The sequence below is a fragment of the Oncorhynchus tshawytscha genome, linkage group LG16 (assembly GCF_018296145.1).
Source record: "Oncorhynchus tshawytscha isolate Ot180627B linkage group LG16, Otsh_v2.0, whole genome shotgun sequence".
In the NCBI taxonomy this organism is placed as follows: domain Eukaryota; kingdom Metazoa; phylum Chordata; class Actinopteri; order Salmoniformes; family Salmonidae; genus Oncorhynchus; species Oncorhynchus tshawytscha.
Window position 1 is genome coordinate 34,612,198 of NC_056444.1, and position 12,771 is coordinate 34,624,968.

The 12,771-nt window shown below is 41.9% G+C and overlaps 1 protein-coding gene across 1 annotated transcript in view; it reads right to left on the reverse strand.

The window, feature by feature from the left end:
* Positions 1-2,047: 2,047 nt before the first annotated feature.
* LOC112215608 (cadherin-12-like) overlaps positions 2,048-12,771 on the reverse strand; it is a 207,253-nt gene continuing 196,529 nt past the window's right edge. Inside the window, exon 12 of the mRNA XM_024374772.2 lies at positions 2,048-3,412. Within this exon, the coding sequence (XP_024230540.1) occupies positions 2,871-3,412 (542 nt within the window). The 3' untranslated portion in view covers positions 2,048-2,870. The remainder of the gene's footprint in view (positions 3,413-12,771) is intronic.

Consider the following 12,771-nt stretch of genomic DNA (forward strand, 5'->3'; position numbering starts at 1 on the left):
TGAAAAAAGTCAAGTGGTCTGAATACTTTCCGAATGCACATATGGAAATTTGTATGGTGCCTCATACAATTTCAATTTTCATAGTCAATGACAACTCATATTTGTGAAATCACACGTGCTCTCTCTAATTGAATTACTCCAGAATTGACAATTTAACGTCTTAAAACGATAGTAGGTTAAAAAAACTGCATGTACTTATTCCTCATTAGGAAGGGAGTGTATGCGTCTACCAGGGAGTGTATACTGGTATTATGTGTAAACCCCTATCACTGAACATGGACCTTGGAGGTAGTAGACCACAGAGGAATGGTAGAATTATTCCAAAAAATATCAGAATCGCCAGTATTTGCTTCAGTTTCTCTTTGGCTTTGAGTGCTGTGTGTTTAAAATCCCTGAGCTATTCAGTATCTGTCAGCTGACTTTCTCTCTCTCATATTTATGCAGGAGGGGGAACGTCCCTTAGTGCTGATGTCTGTATTTGGTTTGTCTGCGTCTGTCCACTGTCGGTAACAGGGTGACTTTGCTGACATGGCAGTGTTGTGATTTTCAGAAAGGCCACGCTACAGCAGGGGGATGTGCTGGTCCATAACAACAGCCACAGAGATTAAACAATACATTCGTAATTGCAAAAGCCCACGATTCAAACTTGATAAGGAGTGAAGGGGGTGACTATGGTTCACTATACTACATTTTCAGCCAATATCTATTCCACAAATTACCACTGGCTGAGTATATGATGTTAAATGCACTGTTCCATCTGACTTTTCAAATCACTGTCTCATCAGCCCAGCCAGGCAATTTATAAACTTGAGCTACATCTAGACATGATCTCACATTTCTTTTAGACTAACATTTAATTTTCAGCTGCAGAGATTTGGATAAACCTTGCTGTCTGTCTCTCCAAAATTTGCAACATTGTTTCAATCTTCAAATTCAATCTCCAGCTGTCTCATAGTAATGAACATGCCGCGACGAGAAAGACAGGCAGGCAGCGTTCCTCAGCCAGTCGAAATAATGAATCAGCTGACATCATTTCTATAGATATACTGTTTAGAAAGAAATGTCAATTGAAAAAAGGTAAAACAAAACGAAGTGCAACTAGTTTGCAGTCTTTACAGCTTCAGTTTGAAATAATTGTGTTAGCAGTGCTGTTGGCTAGCTCCTCTGACGAGAGAGCACATTTACTATGCTAGGCAAAATCGCGCCTGATTAGCTTATTTTTATGGATGTATCCAAATAAACGTCACTAGAAAACTGCTTAAACAACTACAAGTGCAGCTACTGTTGTTATTCTAGCTGCACGGTTTGACATGACTGTAAGTTAGCTGTAGTTGGCTAGCTAGCAAACAAGGGATAAGAACTTTGCCAGCCGGTCGCGCCCATAGAAAAATAACAAAAAGACTGAAAGACTGGGTCGTGTCTCTGTCAACCGAACTGATAGAACAAACAACCAGCTGGCTAGGGCAGCAATCCTAGATTTGTGTCAGGACTATAGCTTGTAGAAGGATGAAATAGTATGGATAAATTCATCAAAATATATATTTTTTTATGAAAATATGTCAATTATTATTTAAATATGTTGGTAACCCGTTGTATAAATGTGATTATGCCCTCGAAGCCGATGTTTGGAGGACTTCGTCTTGGGCCTAACAACACCCAAGCCATCCTACAAAACACCAGCTTCTTGGGCATTATCACTTAAATAAACAAAGACCACACAGTTACCACTTCAGTCTCTGGCCTCGGGGTATAAAGCTGTTTAGATGGTGCCTGTTTCCATCTCATCCATACCGCTCCCCTTTGACAATATTGTCACCAGAAGTCATAGACATTAAATCAGCTCACATTGGCCATGGACAGCATTTCAGTAGATTGAGACTATAGGGTCCTTATTCAATCAAAACTGGTATCCTGTTTTCTGGATAAAAATATTATTACATTTTTCACACATAGCCAAACCAGATTGAGTGTTCTTTCCCAACATTAAAATAAAATAGAACAAAACATAAATAAATGAAACATGGTTGTTTTTTATCAGTGGTGTTTATTTATGAAAACAGTATTTATTACATTGGCTGAACTGCATTATCTTGGTTAGCCCTAAATTAATTTTAACAACAAGTACAAGTCTATACACCTGACTCACCTGACTGAAATGTCAATTTTCGTGTGGGTCATGGAATAATTAGAAAATCCTCAAGTGTCTTCAAAAATCAAAAATATGTATATGGTTAAGACATAAATAGATAAATACATTAACAAAGGAAACCAACAAAAACAAAAACACCCAGACAATAAATAAATAATAATAATAAATAACATTCAGAATATCTTTGGCCAAACTTGGGCCACATAATTGTCTCATAACTTGTCCAACTGAGAGTAGTCTCAAAACGACATGCCTCTGTCTGCCAGTCAGCCTATGCTTGCATGACCAGTTTTATGCCAGTGTCTTTGAGAGAGAGAGAGAGAGAGAGAGAGAGAGAGTGAGAGAGAGAAGGATACAGTATGTGCAGTGAATAAAAAAATCTGAAAACAATTATTTTGAGGCACTTTTAAGGATGTCAAAGAAGAAAATGCTTGCATTTTCTGTGTTTTCTGTCTTTATTCCCCCTAGAAGTGAAGACAAAGAAGAATAAATAAGACAAAAAACAATATTCAATATAAATGTAATTGAAAGGCTGTCTTTTTCATCTCGCTATCTATCCTCCTTTTAAACATATTGCGATTGACGATAGATAGAAAGAAAAAAATTCAACAAATCGATTTGCAAAAAATAAAACCCTGAAATAGAAAAAAAACACAAAAAACATTTTGTTAAGAATGCCATTTCATGTCCACTTTTGGAGTCTACTAAGTGAATAACATCATCAATGTCTGTTTTCTGTTGTTGTTGTTGTTGTGTCTGCTTGAGTATGCGACTGCTCTCCGAATATTCCCGCCAGAGTCTTAAATCGAGGACCCCATATGTTGAGGTAATCATAGTCCTCATCGGCATCTACTACCAGAGACTCGATGGAGCTGAGCGACTCTGCTACAGAGCCCTCTCCCTCATAGGCATAGGTAGCTAGAGAGTCATAGGGTGGGGCCGAGTTGTCCACATCGTTTTCCTTCAGTCGCTGATTGATGAAGTCACGGATATCTTCACTGTCTTGGGAAACAGGAGTTCGTTTTTTGCCGGTTTTGGGGTCGGGTTTGACATCCCGTCGGAGAAGGTCCCGGTTCTCTTTCAGAAGGTTCTCCTTAATGACTTTGGGGTTGCGGAGGGTGCCCATGTCGAAAGCGTGGGTGTCCTCTTCGCCCCCTCCCTCATCGTCGTAGTGGATTACATTGTCACGGATGTCCTCCTTGGATGTCATCAGAGTCTCCTTCTTTTTCTGTCGTCTCAGACCTACGTAGATGACCACGATCACTGGAGAGAGATCACAGAGAGAATAACACATTAGTGGTTTATGAAACTATGAATCACTCTTAATGGTATTGGAAGCCTAAATGGTGCTATATGATGTTGCTAATACAGCATTGGAGAGAGATCAAAGATGATAGATGACACATTAGTGGTTGATGAAAAGAACGAGATAATATGAAGTGCAACTTGCATTGGGGAAATGTAATGATCCATTGTTTATGTTTTTTTTGGTGGCTTGAGAAGGTCAACATTTCCTTGGTATGCATTCATGTGACTTGCCAATGAAGAAGTTACCAAATCTCCCACACATATTGTTCCTTAGCAACAGACGTTATGTACTGAGTACTGACATGACAAAAAACATGACATAGTCTTCTGACATTGCATTGTAGTCAAGCACTGGCATGGGGGTGGTATTCTTAATGTACCTCCACAGATCCTTCCAATTTCCCTCTAACTGGAGCTGCCAATATCGAACACACATCTCCCACACTCATTTTGTAAAGTAAGGGGGATGAAAGATTATTCCACTGTTTTTTCCTCCTCGCTGTGGTAAATACAGTACATTTCCTATATGGGTCTTCAGTTGGACAATTCACAAGGGAAAGAAATGCACAGTTCAACACATGTATAGAAAGTATTCAATTATAATGAAGAAACAATTTGGTTGAAAATTGACAAAAACAATAGAAAGCATGAGAGCCTTAATCTTTACTGCCCTTCTTTTCCTTCTCCTTTGCCTTCTCTTCTACGATATTAGTCAAACAGTGCGTCAGCTCCCCCCAGTGGTCAAGATTTGACAGGCATGGTCATTATTATTTGGACAGTTCTTTCTTGGGGGGGTAGCTGGGTGTGGTCTAATTATAATGGTCTGGGGAGGTAACGCTAATGCCAGACAGGCCCTCATGCCAGACAGTTTGACAGACAGCTTGATTCCCCCATCATTTACACGCAGGAAGGAACAACTGTGTCAGCTTGACATATCCACCACAAAAACTAACTGGCTTTCAAAAAGAGAGTTATCCCTGTAAGTTGTGATTCACTCTGGGACAGCGTGACTTGATGGCATAACATCGATGCCAGCCATAGCCTCAGGGAATGTTGACTCTGAGCTCCGATAACAGTTCTCTCACCAAGTGGTCAACCCTTTCAACACTAACTCTACATTCACAGAGAGAAAAGTGGATGAAGAAGGCCATGTTCATACTAACAAAGACTCACTCTCAACATGAAAAATTACTCCTTGAAGTTGGCTAGACTAATAAACCCCATTATCCTTGTGGACGTGTAATTTCTAAAAAGTTGAGATCGTGGAGACTTGACGTCATGGTGTGGTCCAAGTAACACATTAATACAGAATTATCCTGGGTACATGCACATCTTAGATGCAAGGGCATAGTATTAAATGATGTGGCTACTAGCACTAGCGGCAAATAGCAAATTATACTTTCTGAATCTCAAGATTATATCGACATTATTCATTCAAATCAAATAAACCTTTATTGGTCACATACACATAGATAGCAGATGTCAATGCGAGTGTAGCGTATTGCTTGTGCTTCTAGTTCCGACAGTGCACTAACATCTAACAAGTAATATAAAAATTCCACAACAACTACCTAATACACACAAATCTAAAGGGATGGAATAAGAATATGTACATATAAATATATGGATGGGCGATGACCGAGCAGCATAGGCAATATGCAATAGATGGTGTAAAATACAGTATATACATATGAGATGAGTAATGTAAGATATGTAATCATTATTAAAGTGGCAATATTTAAAGTGACAAGTGATCCATATTTTAAAGTGGCCAATGATTTGAGTCTTTATTTAGGCATCAGCCTCTCTGTGTTAGTGATGGCTCTTTAACAGTCGCTCGGTCCCAACTTTGATGCACCTGTACTGACTTCGCCTTCTGGATGGTAGCTGGGTGAACAGGCAGTGGCTTGGGTGGTTATTGTCCATGATGATCTTTTTGGCCTTCCTGTGACATCGGGTGCTGTAGGTATCCCAGAGGGCAGGTAGTTTGCCCCCGGTGATGCGTTTCACAGACCGCACCACACTCTGGAGAGCCTTGCGGTTGTGGGTGGTGCAGTTGCCGTACCAGGCGGTAATAGAGCCTGACAAGATGGTCTCGATTGTGCATCTGTAAAAGTTTATCAGGGTTTTAAGTAACAAGCCACATTTCTTCAGCCTCCTGAGGTTGAAGAGGCGTTGTTGTGCCTTCTTCACCACACTGCCTGTGTGGGTGGACCATTTCAGTTCATCAGTGATATGTACGGCGAGGAACTTAAAACTTTACACCTTCTCCACTACTTTCCGTTGATGTGAATAGGGGGGTGCTCCCTCTGCTGTTTCCTGAAGTCCACGATCATCTCCTTTGTTTTTGTTGATGTTGAGTGAGAGCTTGTTTTCCTGACACCACACTCTGAGTGCCCTCTAACCCTGTAGGCTGTCTCATTGTTGTTGGTAATCAAGCCCACTACTGTTGTGTCATTTGCCAACTTGATGATTCAGTTGGAGGCGTGCATGGCCGCGTAGTCATGGGTGAACAGGAAGGGGCTGAGCATGCACCCTTGTAGGGCCCCAGTGTTGAGGATCAGCGAAGTGGAGATGTTGTTGCCTACCTTCACCACCTGAGTGCGGCCCATCAGAAAGTCCAGGATCCAATTGCACAGGGCGGGGTTGAGACCCAGGACCTCGAGATTAATGATGATCTTGGAGAGTACTACGGTGTTGAATGCTGAGCTGTAGTCAATAGAACAGCATTGTTACATAGGTATTTCTCTCCAGATAGGATAGGGCAGTGTGCAGTGTGATGGCGATTGTGTCGTCTGTGGACATGTTGGGGTGGTATGCAAATTGAAGTGGGTCTAGGGTGGCAGGTAAGGAGGAGATGATATGATCATTGACTAGTCTCTTAAAGCACTTCATGATGACAGAAGTGAATGCTATGGGGCCGATAGTCATTTATTTCAATTATCTTTCCTTCTTGGGTACAGGAACAGTGGTGGCCATCTTGAAGCATGTGGGGACAGCAGACTGGAATAGGGAACGATTGAATATGTCCGTAAACACACCAGCCAGCTGGTCTGCACATTCTCTGAGGACGCGGCTAGGGATGCAGTCTGGGCCAGCAGCCTTGCGAGGTTTAACACGTTTAAATGTCTTACTCACGTCAGCCACGGAGAAGGAAAGGGGGGCCCTCAGTCCGTGGTAGCGGGCCGCATCGGTGGCACTGTATTATCCTCAAAGCGGTCAAAGAAGGCGTTTAGTTTGTCTGGAAAAAAGACATTGGTGTCTGTGACGTGGCTGGTTTTCTATTTTTAGTCCGTAATTGCCTGTAGACGCTGCCACATACGTCTCGTGTCTGTGCCGTTGAATTGAGACTCTACTTTGTCCCTATACCGACATTTCACTTGTTTGATTGCCTTGTGGGGGGAATAACTACACTATTTATATCTGACCATATTCCCAGTCATCTTTCCATGGTTGAATGCAGTGGTTTGCCCTTTCAATTTTGCGTGAATGCCGCCATCTATCAACAGTTTCTGGTTATGGTATTTTTTCAGAGTCACAGGGTATACAACATCTCCAATGCACTTCCTTATAAACTCACTTACCGAGTCAACGTATAAATCCTTGTCATTCTCTGAGGATGCCTGGAACATTTCCATGTCCGCGTGATCAAAACCATCTTGAATTACGTATGCATGCATCATAAAACACACTTGGTTGACATGAAGCTGATACATAAACGTACACTTTAACAATGAGAAGAGTGATACATCTAGTACTTTATAATGTTGCCTGGAACAGTGATATTCAGCATTTTGAGTCAGTTCAAGGTTGGATTGCCTCTGAGTGTCCTGCGTGATCGGAGTTATAGGTTGATGGAAAATACTTGTGTACTTCAGACCTTTTTAAGTTATGTACAAGCAATTAAGTAGATTAAGGCCTAGTTTCAATCATATCAAGCGTTTACTGGCGATAGCAGACTCCAGCGTAGCGGATGTTTTGGCTGTGTCGGAGATGGAGCCCTCAAATTGGTGAGCAGCTGCTCTTGCAATCATTGACACGAAGCCACACCCGCCCCACTCCTGTAGAAGTTCAGAGCGAGAAAGTGTAGGCTATATAGAAATAATTACGCTGAAATTGAAAATCATTAAACAACATAATGAGGATTTATATCATCCTAATGGAAGTATAGATTACATCTCTCATTCCAGTGTTAGAACTTGTAAACAAGGCTGCATGGTATTTCTGTAAATGCAGCTCCATGGAGCCAATGGCAATGTCTGCTTTAGGTATAATGCCGGGAGCCACTTGTGACAGCTCTAACGCAGTTCCACCCCTGACACTGTCAAAACGACTGCTATGCGGAAATTGGCTGAAGAGGATCTGATTGAATCGAGCCCTTAGTAAAGTGAGTAGCCTTGCATGAGCGAGCTGGAACAGCTTATAGGAGGAGGAGCTTATCTATTTTTTTCTGTAGCGTGAGGCAGCTTGATGTACAAGTACACCACCTGGACAGGAAACGAGTATATCTCCTTATTGCTGAGTGCCAAGCAGAGAAGCATCAGGTACAGTTTTTACAGTCTTTGGTATAATTTGGCCAGAGGTCAAACTAGCAACCTTCCAACCTCAGAGTGGATACTCTAACCACAAGGAAACTGAGTTAAAGCAGGTTACACATAGCATAATTGTAAGCAACGATATGAAATGATATGACATTTGGATCGTTGTCTTGATATCCATGTCCCGGGTGGTCATATGTCTCCTCCTACACCTTAGTCTGTAGATCAAATAATTAATGTACTATTTGTAATTACAGCCTATTTGATTGCAATTCAACATACACCTAATCCTGTAACCTGGGTGCTGTCAGCGTGAGCTAGCTGAGCTTGGGCCAGGAGCATCACTCCCTGAAGTAGCATTTTTTATTTTTATTTCACCTTTATTTAACCAGGTAGGCTAGTTGAGAACAAATTCTCATTTGCAACTGCGACCTGGCCAAGATAAAGCATAGCAGTGTGAGCAGACAACACAGAGTTACACATGGAATAAACAATTAACAAGTCAATAACACAGTAGAAAACAAATGGGGGAGTCTATATACAATGTGTGCAAAAGGCATGAGGAGGTAGGCGAATAATTACAATTTTGCAGATTAACACTGGAGTGATAAATGATCAGATGGTCATGTACAGGTAGAGATATTGGTGTGCAAAAGAGCAGAAAAGTAAATAAATAAAAACAGTATGGGGATGAGGTAGGTGAAAATGGGTGGGCTATTTACCAATAGACTATGTACAGCTGCAGCGGTCGGTTAGTTGCTCAGATAGCTGATGTTTGAAGTTGGTGAGGGAGATAAAAGTCTCCAACTTCAGCGATTTTTGCAATTCGTTCCAGTCACAGGCAGCAGAGTACTGGAACGAAAGGCGGCCAAATGAGGTGTTGGCTTTAGGGATGATCAGTGAGATACACCTGCTGGAGCGCATGCTACGGATGGGTGTTGCCATCGTGACCAGTGAACTGAGATAAGGCGGAGCTTTACCTAGCATGGACTTGTAGATGACCTGGAGCCAGTGGGTCTGGCGAAGAATATGTAACGAGGGCCAGCCGACTAGAGCATACAAGTCGCAGTGGTGGGTGGTATAAGGTGCTTTAGTAACAAAACGGATGGCACTGTGATAGACTGCATCGAGTTTGCTGAGTAGAGTGTTGGAAGCCATTTTGTAGATGACATCGCCGAAGTCTTGGCGGCGTGAGTGAAGGAGGCTTTGTTGCGGAATAGAAAGCCGACTCTTGATTTGATTTTCGATTGGAGATGTTTGATATGAGTCTGGAAGGAGAGTTTGCAGTCTAGCCAGACACCTAGGTACTTATAGATGTCCACATATTCAAGGTCGGAACCATCCAGGGTGGTGATGCTAGTCGGGCATGCGGGTGCAGGCAGCAATCGGTTGAAAAGCATGCATTTGGTTTTACTAGCGTTTAAGAGCAGTTGGAGGCCACGTGCCGAGCATGCAGAGCCGAGCAACACAAGGCAGAGCAATGCAAGGCAGAGCAGACCAAAGCAAAGCAAAGCAAAGCAAGCATGGCATAAGGAAAGCAACAAACGCAAAGAAAGATGACAGCACCCTCGCTCAAAATAATAGCATTTTATAGATTACGTCATTGTAAGATCACAAGACCTCAGAGATGTAAACATCACCCATGCCATCAGAGGTACTGAAGTCTGCTGGACTGACCACCGCCTAATCAAATCTGTGATGGCCATCAGACTGGCCCCCTAGCAAAGAAAGCAACCCATAACCCCTACACAGAAATACAACATCTACAAACAACAAGCAGAAGAGCTAAATGACTCTGTCCTGTCCATCTGAACAAAACCTCCCTGAATGCAACCCTGATTGCAATACCACCGATGTTCAGTAAGACTGGGTGGCCTTGAAGGAAGCCATCCACAAGTCATTTGCAGATACTTTCACATGTGAGCCTCCGACATTTAGTGAAATGATACTTAATCACATTCAGTTAATTATAGGTGTGACTAAATGGACGTGACTGGCATGCCAACCCATAACTCTAACCATTACCCTGACCTTAACCTTAACCCTGCCCTTAACCTTAGCATCTAACCATAACCAATTAGGTAATTCATCATTGGTTTGCAAATTGATCCCTTTAGTCTTTCCTGATCTTATGCTCTGTAGTGGAGTCTGGGTGGAGGGAGAAAAATAATAATTTTATGGCTAAAGATGAAATTCTTCTGATTATTCTGTATGGGTCATGGCCATACTTGACCTGCTGTACACTGTAAAAAATGAACCAGTTTTAATAGCTGACCATCACACAATATCACAAAGTGGTATTTACATCCCCTCTGACTTTCTCGCTACTACACCAAATTGGCGAATGTTTTTTAACAAGTGTATATTTTTCAGTGTAACATTTCTAGCACTAACACACAGGTGTTAGATTAACTCTGTAAATCTCAAATTAACACTCATTGGTGTAAAAGCAGCCCAGTGGTGGTGTTAATAACCAGTGTCAAACCAAAACCATGACCATCATGATTATATTTCCCAGCATACTCTATTGGAGGTTGATTGTTTTAACTGTTTGTACATTAATTGATTAATTAATCTTGCTTCCAAAATTTAAACAACATACATTTTTCGAAACTAATCCAATCTGTTACTTGGATTTATTGCACCCTTTACTCAGTACTTTGTTGGAGCACCTTTGACCGCGATGACATCCAAGAGTCTTCTTGGGTATGACACTAAAAGCTTTGCACACCTGTATTTGGGGAGTTAATCTCATTCTTCTCTGTAGATCCTCTCAAGCTCTGTCAGGTTGAATGGGGAGAGTCGCTGCACAACTATTTTCAGGTCTCTCCAGAGATGTTCGCTTGGATTCTAGTCTTGGATCTGGCTTGGCCACATAAGGACATTCAGAGACTTGTCCCGAAGAAACTCCGGCATTGTCTTGGCTGTGTGCTTAGGGTCATTGTCCTGTTTGAAGGTGTACCTTGATCCCAGTCTGAGGTCCTGAGCACTCTGGAGCAAGTTTTCATCAAGGATCTCTCTGTACTTTGCTCCACTCATATTTTCCTCCATCCTGACTCGTCTCCCAGTCCCTTCCACTGAAAAACATCCCCATAGCATCATGCTGCCACCACCCTTCTTCGCCGTTGGGATGGTGCCAGGTTTCCTGCAGACGTGACGTGGCATTCAGGTCAAAGAGTTCAATCTGGGTTTCATCAAAACAGAAAATCATCTTGTTTCTCATGGTCTGAGAGTCCTTAAGGTACCTTTTGGCAAACTCCAAGCTGGCTGTCATGTGCCTTTTACTGAGGACTGGCTTCTGTCTGGCCACTCTACCATAAAGGCCTGATTGGTGGAGTGCTGCAGAGATAGTAGTCCTTCTGGAAGGTTCTCTCATCTCCACGGAGGAACACTGGAGCTCTGTCAGAGTGACCATTGATTTCTTGGTCACCTCCCTGACCAAGGCCCTTCTGCACCGATTGCTCAGTTTGGCCAGGCTCTTGGAAGAGTCTTGGTGGTTCCAAACTTCTTCCATTTAAGAATGATGGAGGCCACTGTGTTCTTGGGGACCTTCAATGTTGCAGAAATGTTTTGGTACCCATCCCCCGATCTGTGCCTCGACACAATCCTGTCTCGGAGCTCTACGGACAATTCCTTCGATCTCATGGCATTTGTTTTTGCACTAACATGCACTGTCAACTGTGGGATTTTATATAGACAGGTGTGTGACTCTGTGACCACGAGACATCCCGAAAATCAGTCTTCTCACGAAAATGTCTGTAGCTTCCGAATGGTTTGGCTTTCAAACTAAGAGAACTCCATTGAAAGCTGCTACTCTTTGCTCTAGGACACCCACAAGCTGCACAAGACTCGTCTGAAGGTCCAGGTACCAGTTAAAAAGATGTATGGAAGTATATTTGGAGATGTGCCTAAAATAAGGGGATAAATACATAAAATAAAAATAGTTTCCTGATCTTTCTTATATCTCTCAGATATAGGACAGACACTTCAAAACACATTTTTTTGGGGGGGACTATCTGTTTTTCCATGTAGTGAATCTCATTTTATTAGTGATCCCTTCGCTCGCCAATCCTGTTAACAGGATTGATTTGACAAAACCCAGTGAAATAGCAGTGCGCCAAATTCAAAAACAGAAATACACATAATATTAATTCATAAAACAGACAAGTGTTATACATCGGTTTAAAGATGAACTTCTTGTTAATCCAGCCACAGTATCAGATTTCAAAAAGGCTTTACGGTGAAAGCAAACCATGCTATTACCTGAGGACAGCACCCCATCAAACAAACACATGAAAATCAAATTTCAACCCGCCAGGCGTGATACAAAAGTCAGAAATAACGATATAATTCATGCCTTGCCTTTGAAGATCTTCTTCTGTTGGCACACCAATATGTCCATTAAACATCACAAATGGTCCTTTGTTCGATAAATTCCTGTCGTTATATCTCCAAAATGTCAATTTATTTGGCGTGTTTGATTCAGAAAATACACCGGTTCCAACTCGCGCAACATGACTACAAAGTATCTAATAAGTTACCTGTAAACTTGATCCAAACATTTCAAGCAACTTTCCTAATCCAACTTTAGGTATTTTTAAATGTAAATAATCAATACAATTTAAGATGGAATAAACTGTGTTCAATACCGGATGAAAACAATGTGGAGCGAGCTTTTAGGTCGTGCGCCCCAACCACAACAGTACACTTGGCTATCCACCCAGATAGGAAATGGCTACTTCTTCATTTCTCAAAGGAAAAACATCAACCAATTTC